Source organism: Peromyscus leucopus, chromosome 8b (genome assembly GCF_004664715.2).
Source record: "Peromyscus leucopus breed LL Stock chromosome 8b, UCI_PerLeu_2.1, whole genome shotgun sequence".
In the NCBI taxonomy this organism is placed as follows: domain Eukaryota; kingdom Metazoa; phylum Chordata; class Mammalia; order Rodentia; family Cricetidae; genus Peromyscus; species Peromyscus leucopus.
The window spans coordinates 58,015,245-58,035,374 of record NC_051086.1 but is presented as its reverse complement, the minus strand read 5'-3'; the positions used below and the strand labels follow the sequence as shown (position 1 = coordinate 58,035,374).

Here is a 20,130-nt window from a genome sequence, read left to right as displayed (position 1 = left end):
TTAGGAGCAATTCTTGCTCTTGCAAAAGTCCCAGCTTGGTTCCCTGAACTCACAGGGTAGATTATAACCATCCATAATGCCAGAAGAGAATGTGGCCTCTTCTGACTTTTGTGGGTACACATATACCTGCAGACAAAACATTCATACACATAACATAAATACATGTTCAAACACGTTTAGCTTTATGTATAAAGAAGGCTGCCCTACTCAAACTACATTCTAAAGCACACACCTGAATGGCAGTGACAAAGCTTACCCCTTGGATTCTGAGCTCTTCCTTCAGTGGAGCCAGGCTGCACTTCTTCCCCAGCATACAGCTGTACCACCTTGGGAAAACATCAGACAAATGAAAAGTGGTTGTAAGCATCGTTCATGAGAACAGCAGCAAAAAATATTGAGTTAAGTTACAAGTAACAATAACAAAAATTGCACAAATTAGGTAAATACTGAATCACATAATGGAAAAAAAGAAGCCCAAGGCAACCTAAAAAAATAATCTTGGCTGGCAAATGGCACAGTGAATGAAGGCTTGAGTTCAATAACCAGAGCCCATGGTGGAAAGAGAGCAGCTGCTCTGACTTCCACACACTCACTGTGGCACCACACGTGTGCACACACACAAATAATTAAAAAAACCTGCCAGGCAGTGGGAGCACACTTTTAACCCCAGCACTCAGGAGGCTGATGTAGGAAGATCTCTGTGAATTCAAGGACAGCCTGGTCTACATAATAAGTTCCAGGCCAGCCAAGGTTGCATAGTGAGACCTAGTCATTTAAAAAACAAAAAACAAAGAACAGGTAAGTAAGTAAGTAAATAAATAAACTGCTTGGTTTTCCAATGCTTAAAATGTACCTATCTGGACAGAGGTCAAAGAAGATGAGCTCCATCTATCATACACAGGACGAGGGCCACATGGTTGTAGGGCAGACATTAGTCAACAACACAAAGGCAGGACCTGCGGAGATGGTTTTAGAGCACTTGCTGGTCTGGCAGAGGACCCAGTTCAGTTTCTGAGCACCCAGATGGTGGCTCATAACCACCCACGAACTCCTATTCCAAGGGATCTGACTCCCTCTTCTGGCCTCCACAGGCCCTGCACAAACATTGTGTACATACATAAAAACAAGGAAAAACTCAAAATAATTCTTTAAAAAATAACAGAAAGGCATACAAATACCCTCACACTATATTAAGAAAACACAGAATCCTGCCTGAAATTGTGCTGTGAACTGCTCTATGCCAGCCAGGCAGTGGTAGCACACACCTTTAATCCCAGCACTTGGGAGGCAGAGCCAGGAAGATCTCTGTAAATTCAACTCAAGTCTGGTCTACAGAGTTGAGTTCCAAGACAGACAGGACTATATAGAGAACTTCTCTGAAGGAGTGGGGAGAAAATAAGGTGAACTGGTTGAAGGGTAAAAGTGATGTATATTGGGCTGGAGAGATGGCTCAGCGATTCAGAGCACTGACTCTTCTTCCAGAAGACCTGGGTTCAATTCCCAGCAACCACATGGTGGCACACAGCCACTTGTAATGAGATCTGGTGCCCTCTTCTGGCCTGCAGGGACACATATAGGCAGAACACTGTATACATAATAAATAAATATTTTTTTTTAAAAAGTGATATATATCATTTTTTCTGATTATTCTAAATAGCCTGAAAAATAAAAACGGATATAGGATTGTGCTTCAGTCAGATTAGCTAGCATGGGAACTGCCTTCTACTGTTGAAAGTGATGAAACTCTGTCTAAAAGAAAGAAAGAGGAATGAAGGGAACTGCAGACAGCAAGTCCTACAGCTGCCAGAATGTAGTGCACTAAGCATCTTTCCAGTTTCAGTACAGGGAAAGGATCCTCAAACAGCACAATAATCCTGCTGAGCTGATAGGACTGAGGTGAGAGTTGAGAAGATAAAGCCGGTAGGATCTGCAAAGCAAATCAAGGGGAAAAAATTCAAGAAGAAAGGAAATAATTAAGATTAGATTTTTTAAAAAAAAAATCAATAAAAAACAAATTATCAGGCTGGAAAGAGGTAACATCATCACAGAACCTACAAACATGATAAGGGGCACAGAAAGGAGGGAAAGCGAGGGAGATTGGGTAGGAAGAGAAAGAGAGACTGAGACTCTCTCTCTACGTTCAGGCTAGTCTCCAGCTTTCTGTGCAGCCTATGCTGACTTTGAACTTCTGATTTCCCTGCCTACAGCCCCCACCACACTCCCAGTGTTAGGATTATAAGCATGTACCACCATGCTGGGTCTATTCAGTGCTATGGGCTAGAGATTGAACCCAGAGATTCATGCATGCCAGGCAAGCACTCTACCAATGTACCCACATCCCTAGCCCCAAGAAAAAATATTTATAAACAACTTTTTTTTTCCCTTCTGGTTTTTCGAGACAGAGTTTGTCCGTGTAATTCTGGTGCCTATCCTGATCTCGCTCTGTAGACCAGGCTGGCCTCAAACTCAGAGATCCTCCTGGTTCTGCTTCCTGAGTGCTGGGATTAAAGGTATGCACCACCACCACCACCACCACCTGGCATAAACAGCTCTTACTATACAATCTCACAACTAGTTCAAACAAATTCCTTGAAAGACACAAACTACCATACTTACTCCAGAAGTACAAACTCAAATTGTTCTTGTATTACATCATCAATTAAAGAAACTAATTCAGCCAGGAAGTGGTTGTGGTGCACGCCTTTAATCCCAGCACTAGAAAGGCAGAGGCAGGTAGATGGATATTTATGTTTGAGGCCAGCCTCTAGAAAGTGAGTTCCAGAACAGCCAATGCTACACAGAGAAACCTTGCCTTGAAAAACAAGGAAGGAAGGAAGGAAGGAAGGAAGGAAGGAAGGAAGGAAGGAAGGAAGGAAGGAAGGAAGGAAGGAAGGAAGGAAGGAAGGAAGGCCAGCCAAGTACTTTGTTGTTAAGTACATTTAAAGAAAATGTACAGGCTGGGTATGGTGATGCAAACCTATATCCCCAGCACTCAGGAAGGGAAACATCAGAGTCAAGACAGTCTCAAACCCACAGGCTGTCTCAAAAAAGGTGGGATGGGGAGTTCTTGCCAAGCATGCACAAAGCCCTGGACAAAGGCGTGCATACCTTTGGGAGGTAGAGGTAGAAGGATCAGAAATTAAAAGTAATCCTCTACTAAACAGTGATTTCAAAGGCTGGCCTGATGCATGAAAACTGTCTCAAAGACAACTACAGGCACCCTACCTTGTTTCTAGCTTCCTATGTTCACATACCTAACCACTAAATGCTGGCTTCAATCTCAAGAGACACCCTGTGACAACTAATCAAAGTGCAAGTAGAACAAAAAAGAACAAAGGAAGATCTAGTTACCCAAGAGACTTTGAACCCATTACAGAATTTTAATCATGAAAGTAGTACTCTACTCATTACAGCATTGCAAAATTCCTCTGAGATGCTAAGTTTCAAGAAAAAATTATTTTGAAAGAATTTCTGGCCTGTGAGCTGCAAGATTAATACAAATGACTCTCCTATACCCTTCACCCAGATTTACTAATTAGCAAGTTCCTCCATGTCTTTGGTTACGTATGTTTTCTAAACTATTTGGGAAGTAGCCATGAAACATTCCTGAATCCTAATATTTTACCATGCATACTTTACAAACAAGAATCTTGCTTTTAGCTGGGCAGTGGTGGCACAAGTCTTTAATCTCAGCCTTCAGGAGGCAGAGGCAGGTAGATCTCTGTGAGTCTAAGGCCAGCCTGGTCTACAGAGCAAGTTCCCAGGACAGCCAAGGCTGTTACACAGAGAAACCCTGCCTGGAAAAACTAAAAAGAACCTTCTTTTCGGTAACAACATTGAACAACTATCAAAATTGGACAAAATGTAACATGCACATGATATTATGATCTGGATTGGAGCATAATCCAGTCTGGAGCATGTTCACTTTCACAACTACCCGAATTTTCCCTGCATACACACTCCAGTGTGGGCTTGTGCACTTCAGTCATCTGTCATGTCTCCTTAGTCTCCTCAGTCTGGAACTGTTCCTTGATCGTCTTTTACTTTCATGTCAGGATATGAGTTAGATCTGAGTACCTATTTCTGTTGTGAGGACACAGGTTTTCAGATCAGGAGCTCATGGGGTGGATGGGAGCAGTCCTTCTGGCCTCTCCACTTTACACTTCCCACAGTCCTCTTGGAAAGTCAGTACTCTCTGCAGAGACGCTCTGAAACTATGCAAATACCCTGTTCTTTGCTGTTTTTCAATGCTCGGGATTAAACCCAGGGTACAAACATGTACCACACACAGTATCACTGAGTTACAGCCCAGCCAATATCTGATTCTTTAAATTTCCCATTGTTGATTTTTCCCACAGATCAATTATTATTATGACAACTGACAAATGATGATCTAACGACCCTGTTTATGGACTTTAGTCCATAATTCTACTTTGTAAGGAACAATTTTTACTTGAATTGCCCCCAATTGGGCTTAAACTAGGTCCTATGTCCTAATATATGACATCTGGGGCAATCATTCTTGCAAAACGAGATATCATAGCCTTATGTTTATTTGGACCCAGCTCTGCCATCAATTATTTGAAAGATTACCAATTTGCAATTGTCATTATGAAGACTGACCCATGGAAAACGAAACAATAAGAAATTTGAGGAACATTGTCTCATTTCAGTAGGGAAAGGTTAATAAGAAAATTCTTTAAGGCAATTTTTAAATTAAGTTGTAATGCAGAAAAGCAAGTTACAAGCAGAAGCCTGGGGTGAAAATGGCTACGAGCCCAACACCTTACTACCTATAAATAGACTGCTAGAACAAAGGCCTCCAGTCACCAGAGCAGCCGAATGTTCTGCTTCATCTCAAAAATTCATCATTTAAACTGACATAAGTTCTAAATTGTCATGGCTAAAAATAAACTTTTACATTTTCCCCCTGCAATCTTATATAGCACAGGGTGGCTACATGGTGCAAATGTGGTCTATTTAGAAACGAAACTGCAGTACAGATCACTGAGATAGTGGAAGTCTTAAATTAAACTTTTAAGTCAGAAAGTTTCACTTATAAGTGAAACCAAGTTGTACAATTTTTACCCTTTAAGTTCCTCTCAACTGCTAACCAAAATCAAGTGGCAATGAACTAAGCTGTTACTGAGCATGGCTTGGGCCTTCTGAGTTTCTGTGTGACTTCAGGAGCAAGAAGAAAAAAATAATATTTAAATGTTTAAAAAGATTTCTTTCACCAGGCAATGGTGGCACATGCCTTTAATCCCAGCACTCAGGAGGCAGAGGCAGGTGAATCTCTGTGAGGTCCAGGCCAGCCTGGTCTACAGAGCAAGCTCCAGGACAGGCTCCAAAACTACATAGAGAAACCTTGTCTCAAAAAACAAAACAAAACAAAACAAAAAAAAAAGATTTCTTTTACATGTACAGGTGTTTTGGTTACAAGTATGTATCATGTGCATGCCTGATGCCTTTTGAGGTCAGAAAAGGCCATTGGGGCCCCTGAAATTGGAGTTGTAGATAGTTAGGAGCCACCAGGTGGGTGCTGGGAACTGATCCTAAGTCCTCTAAGAGAGGAACAAGCGCTTTAACCACTAAGCCAGTTCTCCAACCCAAGAAAAAATAGTTTACATGGATAAAAGCGGCAAATGGTAGGGGATACTTGGAAATTTTTGCTTTTCTTTTCTTTCTTTTGTTTAGAGACAGGGTCTCATGTAGCCAAGGCTGGCCTTGAACCTCTACTTCCCAAATGGTAGGATTACAAGGCATGTATTCCACACCTAGCTAAGGTACTTGTTTCTAATCTAAAATCATCATAGCACCTTAGAATCTACACCTTGCACAGCAGTCTGAATGCGGAGTCATTAGTAGTATGAACATGACAATGACCTCTCAAACCTGCCCGAGCCCTATGTGGACAAATGAATACTTTCTATAGCAACAGAGGCACAATGGCTCTTCCCAGCCAGCTTAGACCTCTTATTCAACTTTGGGGCTGCAACAGAGCCAGGTATAAGCAGACCTGGAATACACTAAATAGCTTTCTATTCCTTAGAATGTTCATTTAAAACTTAAACAAAACAAAAAACCCTCAAGAAAAATTTCATTAGTTTAAAAGAAAAAAAACCCAGGGCAGGCAGGCAGTAAACCTCAGCAGTATCCCTGAGGAGGAGAAGAATTCAGAGGAGCCAGACTTTGTGAAGCTGCATGCCTGTGGCCAGGTAAGCCACTGGCTAAAACTTGTTTTTGTAGTTCACATGAAGATTCTATGGACATAAATTTAAAATTTGAAAGTCTCCTAAAAAGTAACAGCCCCATTCCCACTAAACTGTAGCCTAAGAGAACCTATGTTTTCTCCCATTTTGTGGGTTGGCCCAGCCCCTCTAAAAGTCTAAAAGTCAACACACAACCAGGCATGGTAATTGTCTCTACTCCAACACTCTTGAGGCAGAGGCAGTCAGATCTCTGTAAGCTTGAGGCCAGCCTGGTCTAGACAACAAATTCCAGGTCAGAGCTACATAAATGAGACTCTATCTCAAAAAAAAAAAAAAAAAGGGGGGGGGGTAGCTGGAGAGATGGCTCAGGGGTTAGGAACACTGGCTGCTCTTCCAGAGGACCTGGGTTCAGGTCCCAGCACCCACATGGAAGCTCACAACTGTCTATAACTCCAGTTCCAAGAGATTTGACACCTTCACACCAGTGTACCTAAAATAAAGTTAAGTAAATTATAGAAAGAAAGAAAGAAAGAAAGAGAGAGAGAGAGGGAGAGGGAGAGAGAGAGAGAGAGAAAGAGGAGAGAAGGAGGGAGGGAGGAAGGGAGGGAACAACAGCCAGCAGATGACAAAATGGTCATAGACTACAATGATCATATATATACCTATTTCTTCTTCAAGTTTCAGTGCTCTATTGACTTTCTTTAAATTTACTTCTTTAGCCAGGCATTAGTAGCGCAAGCCTTTAACCCCAGCACTCGGGAGACAGAGGCAGGTAGATCTTTGTGAGTCTGAGGCCAGCCTGTCTATGAAGTGAGTTCCGGGACAGCCAGGACTGTTACACAGAGAAACCCTGTCTCGAAAAACAACTTACTTCTCTAGACTTTCCCCAAGGCTCAATTTAGCCTGAGCTTCTTTCTCCTTCAATAGACTCTAATATGTCTTTGAAGAAATCAATTGAAGCAAACCATACTGACCATAAGCTAAAGAGTTCAGTCATGTTTTGGGCTTCTGTAATGTTTTAAGTTTTCTGAGAGGCAGACCACCAATAAGCTATTTTCCTCTTTTTTTGTTTGTTTTTTCAAAACATATTTATGTGTACTTGTGAGAGTCTGGGAGGGTGGGTTCCTATGTACATATGAAGAAGCCAGAAGAGGGTACCAGGTGTCCTTTATCACATCACACCTATTCCTTTAAGCAGGCTCTCTCCCTGAACTGAGAGGCAGCAGGTGCTTTCTTGCTAGGCTAGAAGCCATCACGGCACTGTGAGCCTTCTGTGGCTCTGCATCCCTCACAGCTGGGGTTGCTGGTGTGGTAATTCTGTGGGGTCTGGGACAAAAGCTCTGGTCCTCGTTACTACACAACTGAGTGCTCTGAACCGCTGAACCATCTCTACACACTCCTCAAGCTGCTTCCACAGTACCTAAGTAGTTCACACTACCAAATCAGAATACTTGTGGATTTGGAATTTTCTAAATTAAGCATCATTCTTAAAGACGAAGTCTGTCATATACACCAGTCTGACCCAGCCCTCCTGCCTGCCTATGTAAATGCTAAGATCACAGGTATACCCTTATACCTGGCTAAAATAAGCAGTTTTAGACACAAATACAAAAGGGGGGGGGGAGATTATTCCCTACCTAGTAATTCCACCTCTGGGTAAACAACCAGGAGAATTTAAAATAGGATCTTGAAAATGTATCTGTACACCCATGCTCATCCTACCTCACTGAAGCGCCAAACAATTTTGAAAAGCAACACATGTTGCCATGAGATGAATGAATAGATAAAATGTAGTTTACACGTGTAACGGAATATTAAAATTGGTTATGGTGGTTCACACCTATAATCCTAGGAGGCAGAGACAGAAATAACACCACAAGTCAGCCTGAGTTACACAGGAAGTACCAGTCAGGATTTTTATCAAGACCTTGTTGAAAACAAACAAAAACAGAACACAACCAACAACAAAAAACCCAAAACAGAAAAATATTTGCCTTTTTTCAAAAGGACAGATTACAACATGGATGAAGCATGAAAATATTATGCTAAATGAAGTAAGACAATCACAAAAGGACAACAACTGTATGCCTTCACATAGCTGCACTATTCAGAGCAGTTAAATTCAAAGACAGAAGACAGTGGCTGGGGCTGCAAGAGAGAAGTAACAGGGGCTGCTGCCTAACAGGGACAGCTACCGGTGCAGCTTTGGGAAACCACAAGTTCTGGCCCTGCATGGTGGCGCATGACTTTGATCACAGCATTTGGGTGGCAGAGGCAGGCGGATCTCTGTGAATTTGACTGAGGGCAGCCTGATCTACAGAGTAAGCTCCAGGATATCCAGGGCTATGTAGAGAGACCCTGGTTCAAAACAAAATGAAAACCAAAAATACTAAGAGGTCTGAAGATTAGCTGCACAACGTGAATGTCCTTAACACTACTCAACTATAGACTTGATAGTACAGTGTTTGAATGCACTGGCTGTTCTTCCAGAGAACCAGGGTTCGATTCCCAGGACCCACATGAAGTCTCACAATCATTTGTAACTCTACTCTAAGGAATCCAACATCCTCTTCTATCTTTCTTGGGCCCCACACGTGTTATACATACATACATGTGTAGGCAAAACACCCTATACATTAAAAAAAAAAAAAAAAAAAGATTTGCTATAAGGATGAAATGTAGCTTAGTGTTGGTATGTGCCTGCCAATGTGAGACCTTGAGTTCACTCTCCCCAACATGCCCTCTTCCTCAAGAAACCTTCTAAAAATATTTGATAGTAAATTTTATGTTTTTACCACACACAAAAATAAATACAAATAAACACTTTCTCTAGTTCACAAACTCAACCCTAGGACTGAGAGCGCCACTATCACATTATCTACCCTATCAACAGCATGTGGCAGGGGGCAGAGTGACATCAGACAAGCCGCTCTGAGTACCTAACACTGCTTGATGACAGGTGTGTTGTCCAAAATAATTAGCTTTTAAAACAGAACAGCCCTGACCCATCTCTGGAGATGGCTGGTAATCTGTTTTCTTCATTAAATTCCTGACAGCTCAATGTCCTCACATCTGTCACTGTTTAGGAAACTGAGTCCAAGAACCTCAACTGCTTCAAGGACTAGGCAACAAAATGATTCTGGTTCATGGGGCAGATTTGCACCCATCTGTTTTCTAATCAAAAGCCGTATTTGAGTCAGTTTTGTTCCATCCCAGGATCACACTAATGGAAACAATACAATCATTTGGGACTTCCCTCCCTTCATCTGTACAGTCTGTTGGACATTACTTATTTTTCATTCCCAGTAATTATTTTTCCTTAAAGTGACATAGTTGCTTTAGGATCACATGAGACAAATATTTCTACTTACCTTAATCTTTTTTTAAGTTGTAAACTGTCATGGATTATCCTTTTAACAAATTCTAGTTCACCTCCTTCAGCCATGATTTCTGTGATGCCCCCAGTATTTACGGAACTAGGTGGAGGTCTTCGAGAATTCCGAGAGTTCACACCCTGAGCAACAACAAAAGCCATGGTCTTTGAACGTAATCTAGCTATTATTGTGCTACACTGAAGATTTAAAAGATCACACAGCCAGCTGGGGCTGTAGTTTGGTGATAAAGCACTTGCCTAGCATGCACAAGGCCCTGGGGATTAAATATAAAAACATTTACCTTTTATATAGCCCAATCTGTTGCTTTTCCTTTATGCTTTGTCTTGATACCATGGCCAGGAAATCTACCCAAAGATTAAATCAATATTTACTTATGTTTTCTTCTAATACTTTTATGGGTTTTTTTTTAATATTTAAGTATTTAATCCATCCTTACCTCACTTCATATGAAAAAATTAACTCAAATGAATCAATGGCATAACTATTAAGAGGTAAAACTATAAAACTTCCAAGAAGAAAACATAAAAGTAAATTTTCATTAACTTGGATTAGCCAATGGTTTCTTAGATACAACACCAAAAAGCATCAGAACAACACAAAATAGATAAATTGTATTACATCAAAATTAAAATCAGCTTCACCGTAAAGGATACCATCAAAAATTGAGGACAAACCACAGGGTATGGAAAAATGTTTGCAAACACTGTAATTAAAGGGACTTGTTCTAAGATGTGTTAAGGAAACTTAATAGGAAGGAAAGGAACCCAATTTTAAAATGGACAAGGAGGGTGGGGACGCAGATTAATCGCACAGTGCTTGCCCAGTATGTGCAGGGCCCCAGGTTCAAAAGGCATTTTTGTTGCAAAACAAACAAAAATGGGCAAAGAGGACAGGGCTGCTGATCAGCTCAGTGTAGAGAGTTTAGCCAGAGCTGTGAGGGTCTAAATTATAGCCTCCACACTGGAAAGGGGTAGGTAAGGCGGGGTCTAAATGACATTATTCCATGGAAGATGAGCAAAGGAACACTAACCACATGAAAAAGATGCTCAGCTCAGCCAGCCTTCAGGGAAACTCCACCCCACACCCACTGGGGTGGCATGCCAAAGCTACAGATGTTAACAAGTGCTAAGGAACTGCAACTGCGGCTGCAACATGAGCAGCTGTCAATGCAGAAAACTGGCAGGCCAGAGACAACTTATTAACACCCGCCTCAAATTTAAAAAGACAGTAAAACAAGGTATTTGGGGGCTGGAAAGGTGGCTCAGCAGAGTATCAGCTGCTCTCAGGACTGTGCCATCAAGTCTTCCGAAAGCCCTATCTGTAGTCTTTGAATGTAGAGAAACAGCACTTCTAATAAATTTTATTGCAAGGTATGGTTACTTTTCTTCATAAACTTACATGAAAGCTAAATTTTTAATTATTTTAAGTGTACTTAACTTTATTTTCTAATCAGGAATGTTAGTGTTTCTAATAAATTTCTACCCAAATGCCCCCCCACTTTGTCAAAAAAAATTGTATTTGAAAATTTATTTATTTTTGAGCTGAATCTGATGATGGAAACCTTTAATCCCAATACTTGAGAGGAAGAAACTTCTATGAGTCCCAGGCCAGCCTACATAGTGAGACCCTGTCTAAAATAACAATAACAATTTAAAAACTTTTATGTGTATTGAGTGTTTGCATGCATGTATGGTACTACTGGTCCCCAATGACTCCAGAAGGCGTCAGAGTCCCTGGAATGGAACTTAAGTTACAGACAGACTGTGAGCTGCATGTGGGTGCTCAGAATTGAACCAAGGTCCTCTGAAAGAACAGTAAGTACTCTTAACTACTGAACCCCTCCAGGCCCTGCACTGAATTTGTATGTTTTGTTTTTGTTTTTGTTTTTTGTTTTTTTTGAGACAGGGTTTCTCTGTGTGTCCCTGGCTGTCCTGGAACTCCATCTGTAGACCAGGCTGGCCTTGAACTCACAGAGATCCACCTGCCTCTGCCTCCTGAGTGCTGGGATTAAAAGAATGCACCACCACCAAAGCTTGGTTGAATTTTTCAAATGCATTATGTTTTGGTTGTACAATGCTAAGGTTTTTGTTTTTGTTTTTGTTTTTACCTAGGGCCTATCACATGCTAGGCAAACACTGTACCATTGAGAAATATTCCTAGCCCTCTTTTTTAAATTTTGAAATAGGGAGGGTCTCACTAAGTTGCTTCAAATAGGTTTAAACTTACTCCAAGTTCAGACTAGTCTGGAACTTGCAATCCTCCTGCCTCAGTCTCCCCTGTACTGGGAATTACAGACCTCCACACATCAGCTCATTTTAGCCAAGTTTGTTCAATATCTAAAAGGAAATACATTTTTTTTCACTATTTAGCCATTTATTTACTACCAAATGACAAAAAACCAGTAACTTTTTGTCACTAAACTGATAAGCTCAGTCCAACAGAAACTAGAACCTATCTTGGTTCAATTTTAAAAGTTCAAGGTATAGAAGCTGGAGAAATGGCTCAGTGGTTAAGAACACTGGATGCTCTTCCAGAGGACCTGGGTTCCAACCTCAACACCCACATGGTGGCTCACAAACATATGACCCAGGGGCTAGCTTCTGAAGGCAATAGGCACACATATGGTGCACAAACACTCACAAAGGCAAAACACTCATACACATAAAATAAATAATAAATTTACATTTTAAAAATGGTTTTTAAGTTCAAGGTTTAGGGAAGAAAGAGATCTCTCTTTACCCTCTCTCCCCCTAAGTATTGCCTAACCACAACCAAAAAGCCTAAGAAAAGACAGCAGAGAGCCAGGACAGAGTGAAGGGAAAGGTAGAAACAAAACTTCAGCTTTTACAATACTATGAACGCCTTGATCAAACTGTTCCTGAAGCCTAAATAACTGGACTTCTCAACTACATAAATTAGCTTTATAAACTATGAAGTCCATCTGTATTGAGTTCATAAATATCTCAAACCAAACAGCATTCTGAATTATACCTACTCTAAAGAAAAACTGCCTTTTGCTCGTACCTTTGCAAATGAGGTAAAATTACTAAGTGTCCAATGACTGTAAAGAGCTTTACCTGGGCTTCCAATTGGTTAGCAAAAAAGGGAGGGTTGCACATGCAGAAGTCATAGATTATCTCAGACTCTTCTTTAAGAGCATCCATTAGGAGTGTCTTCTGTGGCACTTTTACCACTAGGGCAGAAAACAGGAACTGTTAGTTACTATTTATTTTGTAATGGCTTTAAAAGTGCACAAAATACACAACCGAGGAGGAAAATGAAGACGAGCATGTGTATATAAATTCCTTCAAACCACTCCTAGTATGACGCAAAACTGCACAGAGAATTAAGTAGACGCATTAACCATATCAATGTTCCCCTTTACAATATGTGTTAACACTACTAGAGAAAATGTTATTTCTTTTATAAAGAGGCATACCAGAATCTGCTTAATAAAATAAAATGTTTCTTCCCTGGAACTCCCCCTCCTCTTAAGAAGTCTCATTTTTCTGTAATAATGTAATTTATGTTCATTTTGCTAAAAACTAATTATAATTAAAAAATTAATAATAAGAAGCTGGAGAGTGATTAAAAACACTCATTTTACTTGCAGGACCCATGTTTCGTTCCTGCACCCACATGGTAGCTCATAATCACCTCAAACTCTAGTTCCAAAGGAGTCAACACTTTCTTCTCCTATCAGAAGGCACCAGGTATGCATGTGGTGCACGGACATATATGTAGGCAAAACACGTATTCACATAAAATAACTCTCCAAAAATCTAAAACTATGTCAATATATAATGGTCATAAAATGTAAATGATAACTAGGTGGAGTTGGCCTAGTTCTAGCAAATATCTACATAATAAAATTAAGATAATTTAACAGGGAATCATGGCCCAAGCCTATAATCTGAGCACATGGGAGGTATAAGCAGGACAGAGAAATCAAACATAGCCTGGATTACATACTGTAACTTTTTTTTTTTTTTTTTTTTTTGAGACAGTCTAACTATGTAGACCAGGTTGGGCTCAAACTCACAGATTCGCTTACCTTTGCCTCCCTAGTGCTGGGATTAAAGGAGTGCACCACCACCACCACCACCACCACCACCACCACCACCACCACCACCACCACCACCACCCAGCTAACCCTATGTATTTTTAAAATAAAGTATACTTTAATAAAGAATAGGATAGTACTCCCCACATCAGTCAGTAAAGTGCCTGCCACACAAACATAAGGACTTGAGCTAGAGCCTTAACACCTACATAAAAGCTGGGCATGGCAGCACACCCTGTAACCTCAACAGTAAGGAGACAGAAATACAGGATCCCTGGGGCTTTCTGGACAGGCAGCCTAGCAGAACCACTGAGCTCCAGGTTCAGTACAAGACCCTGTCTCAAAAAATACGGTGAAGAAGCTAGATAAATGGCTTAATGGTTAAGAGCATTCACTGCTCTTCCACAGAAGCTGGTTTCTATTCCGATCACCCACATGGTAGCTAACTACCACCAGTAACTTCAGTCCCAAGGGAATCTGACACTTTCTGGCCTCCGAAGGCATTGCACATATGTGGTGCTAAGCAGGGACATAGGCAGAGACAACACTCACACACATAAAATATTTTTTGAATTTTTTAAATAAGCCAGGTGGTGGTGGCACACACCGTTAGTCCCAGCACCCCGGAGGCAGAGGCAGGAGGAACAAGGCCAGCCTGGTCTACAGAGCAAGTTCCAGGACAGGCTCCAAAGCTACACAGAGAAAAAAAAACCCCGTCTCAAATAAATAAATAAATTAATTAATAGGTTTTAAGTGATAAAGTGATTGAAGAATACCCTGATGTAGACTTTGGGAGGCTTCCAAAGGCACATGCACATATATACCTGCTCACACAGAAAAAAATAGTGACTAAGTTACTTCATAAATAACTTTTTTGGAGAAAAGAGAAACTGCAGCAGGGATATAAAGTAAGTAAGTACGCAAATGAAGGAATGCATACCTTCTTTTTATAATTCATGGTAGCTACAGTCTATGAAATCGCCATGAACACTGAACTAGCAAATACAAACTCCTTTGGGAAGTACAGTGCTAGTACAGTTTCTAAAAGCCTAATACATCATCTACAGTGTGTTTTGACTTAAAGATAATTCATTTAATATGCACTGCTGGTCAGGTGTAGTGGCACAAGCCTTTAATCCTAGCAATCAGGACCAGATGAAGGCAGACCTCTATGAGTCTGAAACTAGCCTGGTCTACAAAGAGATTTCCAGCCTGGGCTAGGAGTGTGGGGCAGGGGAGAGAGGGAACTATAAGAAAGAGCTCAGTAGTTAAGAGCACTGGATGCTTTTCCAGAGCTAGGGTTCCATTTCCTGCATCCACATGGTGGTGTACTGTCCGTAACTCCAGTTTCAGGACATCTGACTCCATCTTCTGGCTTCCTTGGGCACTAGGCACACATGTGGTACAGAGACATACATGCAGGTTAAATACCATATATTGCTGACTCACTATAACTCATCTAAGTGAAATGTATTTTCTCTATGGCACATACAAACACGAGACACTTTAGCACTGCTTAGGGGTCATTTGAAATGGCAAAGTCCCTAAGCAGCAGCATAAAAATGCATTCAATGAGGCCAGGCAGTGGTGAGGCATGCCTTTAATCCCAGCAGAGCCAGGCGGATCTCTGTTAGAAGCCAGCCTGGTCTACAGAGTGAGATCCAGAACAGGCACCAAAGCTACATGGAGAAACCCTTCTCGAAAAACCAAAAAAAAAAAAAAGAGCACTCAAGGAATGTAACCCTAGAAAGCAAAAGCAAAAGCAATCCCTGTTCACAACAAAACACCATGAGGGCAGATACAAGCCTGCTGACCTCAGCCAGAAGCACAAACGGGAACTCACCCCTCCTCCAGTGGAAAGATGGAGCCACTCCTGCCGACAGTTCTCTAGCCTCTACACACCGGCTCTTTCAGCTGTGTACCCACCCTCCCTAACGCACAAATAAGCTGATGAAAGGAGAAACTAAAACAAAAGCAAACAAACAAAACAAAAAGACTTTCAAATCTGGCTATTAACAAACGGATTCTAAACTTCAGGTAGAGCTCATGGCTGCAATCCCTACTCAGAGGACTGAGGCAGGACTAGACAGAAAAGGAAACAATCTTTCATTAGCATACTGGCTATACACTGTTACAGCAAGGTTCAAAATCATTAAATGTCTATCTGCTTTTGTAGTACTACAGGTTGAAGCTCACAAATATGAAAAGTACTGTACCAATGAACTAAATCCCCAGCCCTTTTGATATTTTTTATTTTGGGACAGATTATCACTAAGTATATAAACTGGTCTTGAACTTGCTTTGTAGATCAGATAAACTTTTTTTTTCCCCCCCAAGACAGGGTTTCTCTGTGTAGCTTTGCGCCTTTCCTGGGACTCACTTGGTAGTCCAGGCTGGCCTCGAACTCACAGAGATCCACCTGGCTCTGCCTCCCGAGTGCTGGGATTAAAGGCGTGCGCCACCACCACCCGGCTCAGATGAACTTTACATATTAGATCCTCATACCTCAGTCTCCTGAGTAGTTAAGATAACCTGTGCTACCAGGCCTGCTTTAAATTTATAGTGTAAGTACTCCTCCTGATGTTCATTTTCCAGTAACTGAAAAGGACAGGACTCTCCCTAGCTGCTATGAGCAAAAGAACTTAGTCAGCACCAGACTTCCTGAACAGTGTTCCATAAATGTATTTAGAAAACTATCTAACTGTCATAAGTAGTTGCCTCAGTTCTGAAGGCAGAGCCACAGGCAGAACTGTTTAAAACAGTTATATTAGACTTACACTGTGTTATCACTAGCCTTGAGGAAATCTAGATTAGAGCTTCTTAGAATTTTAGCACTCACAACCCCCTTTGCCTGAGATTTCTTGTTTTATTTTGTTGGTTTTTCAAGACAGGATTTCTCTGTGTAACAGCCCTGGCTGTCCTGGAACTCCTCTGTAAATCAGGCTAGCCTTGAACTCAGAGATCCACCTGCCTCTGCCTGCAGAGTGCTGGGATCAAAGACATGAGCCATGACCGTCCAGCTCGGGTTTTTTTGTTTTGTTTTGTTTTTTGTTGTTGTTGTTTTCAAGACAGGATTTCTCTGTGTAGCACTGGCTGTCCTGGAACTCACTCTGTAGACCAGGCTAGCCTCGAACTCAGAGAACTGCCTGCATCTGCTTCCCCAGTACTGTGATTAAAGGAATGGGCCACCACTGCCCAGAATCTGAGAAAGTTTTATGTGATTCTAGGTGTACAGGTCTATAATACAGATACATAATTGGGCATGATAGTCCAGGTCTATAATCCCGAAATTTCAGGTCACCCTCAGCTACACAGTGAGTTTAAAGCCAGACTGGAATACCGATACACTGTCTCCAAAAAAAAAAAAAAAAAAAAAAAAATTTAAAGTGGGAGTGGAAGTGTAGCTCAGTTGGTAGAGTGATTACTTAGCACACACAAAACCCGTATCAATCCCCTGCACCACATATAGGTATAAACACCTATAATCCCAGCATTTGGAAGGTGGAAGCAAGATCAGCCAAGTACAAGGTCATTCTCAGCTACACAAGAGTTCAAGGCCAGCCTACACTGTCCAAAACTCACAGGTACAAAAGTCTAACATTTTCTGATAAATCATAAAGAAGCATAAAGCAACTATTTGGCATAAATATAACTTTTCCATTCATTGACGGTGAAAGGAAATTTGCAGTAGAAATGGATATGCTATGCTTATTTATTTTCACATAAACATCTTGGATATGTAAAAATATATTCATAGAACATCTTCAAGGTTTTTCAGAGGTGACCAATATTTTGATCTTATAACTATCAATCTGAGAGTGCTACTTTGCAAAAGTACATAGCATAAAATGGGAAAACATCTCAGAAACTCTTGGAAATTCTGTTCTTATCCCATACTAAAATTCATTTGAACAACTTTCTAAGGAATTTAAGTCAGCAACTCAATCAGCATTTTTTGTGGTTTTGTTTTTTGTTTTTTATTAACTACTACTGCTACTGCTGCTACTATTAGAGACAAGGTCTCACTGTGTAGTTCTTACTACTACCACTACTACTAGTAGTACTAGTACTACTACTACTGAAAACAAGCTCTCACTGTGTAATTCTGGCTGGCCTGGAACTCACAGAGATCTACCTGCTTCTGCCTCGGAACTGCCAGGATTAAAAGTGTGTACCACCACACCTGGCTTTTGTTGCTGTTGTTGTTTCAGATTTATTATTCTCTTTGTATGTATGTTTGCCTGAATGAGTTTATGTACATCCTGCCTATGCAGATGCCTGTAGAAGCCAGAAGACATCCAATTTTCTGGAACTCGAGTTACAGGCAGTTACAACTGATGTCAGGCATGGTGATACTCATCTTTAATCCCAGCACTCAGGAGGCAGAGGCAGGAGGATCTCTGAGTTCAAGGTCAACCTGGTCTACAAAGTGGGTTCCAGGGCATCCAGAGCTACAGAGAAACCCTGTCTCATGACAAACAAACAAAAAACCCATAGACGATAATAATAAGACATTTTAAATTAGAGAAGTTTTAATAAACAAAGCTTGAGGGGCTATTTATTCACAAGAACCAACCTTTAATGAGATCAGATAGGTTATTCTGTTCCACATTTTTCTTTGCGTAATTGAAGCACATATCATCCACTTCTGTTGCCAGGAAATACCAGCCATTTAAGGTTGCTCCAAGTAAGGGATAGATGCAGGATGCCCCAGTACCTAGTAAATAAAAATCCAGCACATTCCACATATTAGCGCTGAAGGTGAGAACAATAAAATCCTTTTTCTTCTTAGGAATTCTTTCAAGTCTCCAAGTAGAACTCACAAGTGAGGCTATTCTGCGCTACTGGGCTTGCTCCTCATTTCACTCGTGAGTCTGACCCCCAGAGTACAAATTTCCTCGAGGACAGAAACCTTCCTGCCCTTCTGTTCTATGCTGTGTGTAAAATGAAGTACAGACAACTGGAAGCCCAGGAAAGCACAGCTTATTAACCTAAAGTGGCCAAAATAACTAATTTTATAAAATTTGCTTATAAAAGTCTTTGTGTCCCATACAAAACAATTTCCTCAATGCAATGCTACTTATTAAAACACCATAGTAGTATCTTAAAACAAATCAATAAGCTGGGCATAACATCACACACCTGTAATTCCAACACATAAGCTACAGAGGCAAGAAGACTGTGAGTCTGAGACCCTGCCTCAAAGAAAAAAGAGGAAAACTAAGAAAATATGCAGATAAACACAGTTTATTCTTGAAAAGCAGAAGTGTGTGTGCATGCGTGAGTGTGAGTGTGAGTGTGTGTGTGTGTGTGTGTGTGTGTGTGTGTGATTTCCACGGCATCAAATGGCCCGACTCCCTGTGGTCTGTGGTTGTGTACAATGTCAGTCGTTGACTAGCCCTAGCACAGGTTCAAGAGACATAATGAGAAGCCAGTGCTTCATGGGGGTGAAAGTCAGCTTCAACAGCCAATATTTGTTCCTAAATTTACATGAAGAGCCCCTACCCTGGACTGGTCTACTTTCCCCTCCAAATGCTGCCTTTACAACCACTAATAAATCTTGACCAATTAGATCCCAATGTGTATATCCAAGGGAAGGAAAGCTAGGGTTTCTCCTGAGGGCTACAGTCTGGACCAGCCACTCCAGGGCTGCTTTCCCCTGACCACAAACTGATTCCATTGTAGCTCTGCAGGTTCAGAAGGTGCTCCTAACCCAGAAGCCCACTCATCCTCATGACCTATTCTCAACAGGTTGGGAATCAGAGACCAAAATTAATGGTTGCAATCCTTAACCTCTTTGCAGCCACAGTTATTGTCTCTTGGCCCTGATACTGTTAGGTAAACACCTCTTTGAGGATTTGGGAGATAGAAAGGGATGAGGATACCCAGCTCCTCAAGAGTCAATTGTTTAGGCCTGGGCATTATGGAGAGCTAGAGTCATTTAGAGTGTTTTCACCTCTCAAGAAAAAAAAAAAAAAAAAGGAACTTTTTTTTAAATTTTGTATCAAAGGGGGAAAAATAAAATGCAAGTAAAAGAACAATCCCCTTACCCTCCTAAGATTATTCTCTAATCCTCAAGACCAAGAAATTTGCATCCTGACATTCTGATATCCTCAAAAAACCAAACAAGATTTTAAGTGGGTAATAATCTTTATAACGATAAATAAAAATGGAAAGCATAGTCACAGAATTAGAGCAAGCTGATGGAGTCTGGGGGAAGAATTTATATAGAACCCTAATTAGAAAGAATATGATTTCAGCAAGCATTGCCCCTTGCGAAGAGCTAAAATCCATTAACCTCGCGTATCCCCAAGTGCTACTTCAGAAGGTTTGGGGCATAACAGAAATGCAATTAGCACCAAATAGGCTAGGATCCCTTTTCCCCACTTCCTCCCTAGTTATGGTCTCACTGCATAACCCAGGCTAACACTGGCCTGGAACTTGTCATCCTGCTCTGTCA

At 41.0% G+C, this 20,130-nt stretch overlaps 1 protein-coding gene across 1 annotated transcript in view; it reads right to left on the bottom strand.

Annotated features, from left to right (window-relative positions):
• Mettl16 (methyltransferase like 16) overlaps positions 1 to 20,130 on the bottom strand; it is a 45,744-nt gene that overhangs the window by 10,345 nt on the left and 15,269 nt on the right. The window contains exons 4-7 of the mRNA XM_028866716.2: positions 18,247 to 18,387; positions 12,685 to 12,800; positions 9,584 to 9,726; positions 257 to 326 (exon numbers count right to left, since the gene is read on the bottom strand). Coding sequence (XP_028722549.1) covers positions 257 to 326; positions 9,584 to 9,726; positions 12,685 to 12,800; positions 18,247 to 18,387 — 470 coding nt within the window. The remainder of the gene's footprint in view (positions 1 to 256; positions 327 to 9,583; positions 9,727 to 12,684; positions 12,801 to 18,246; positions 18,388 to 20,130) is intronic.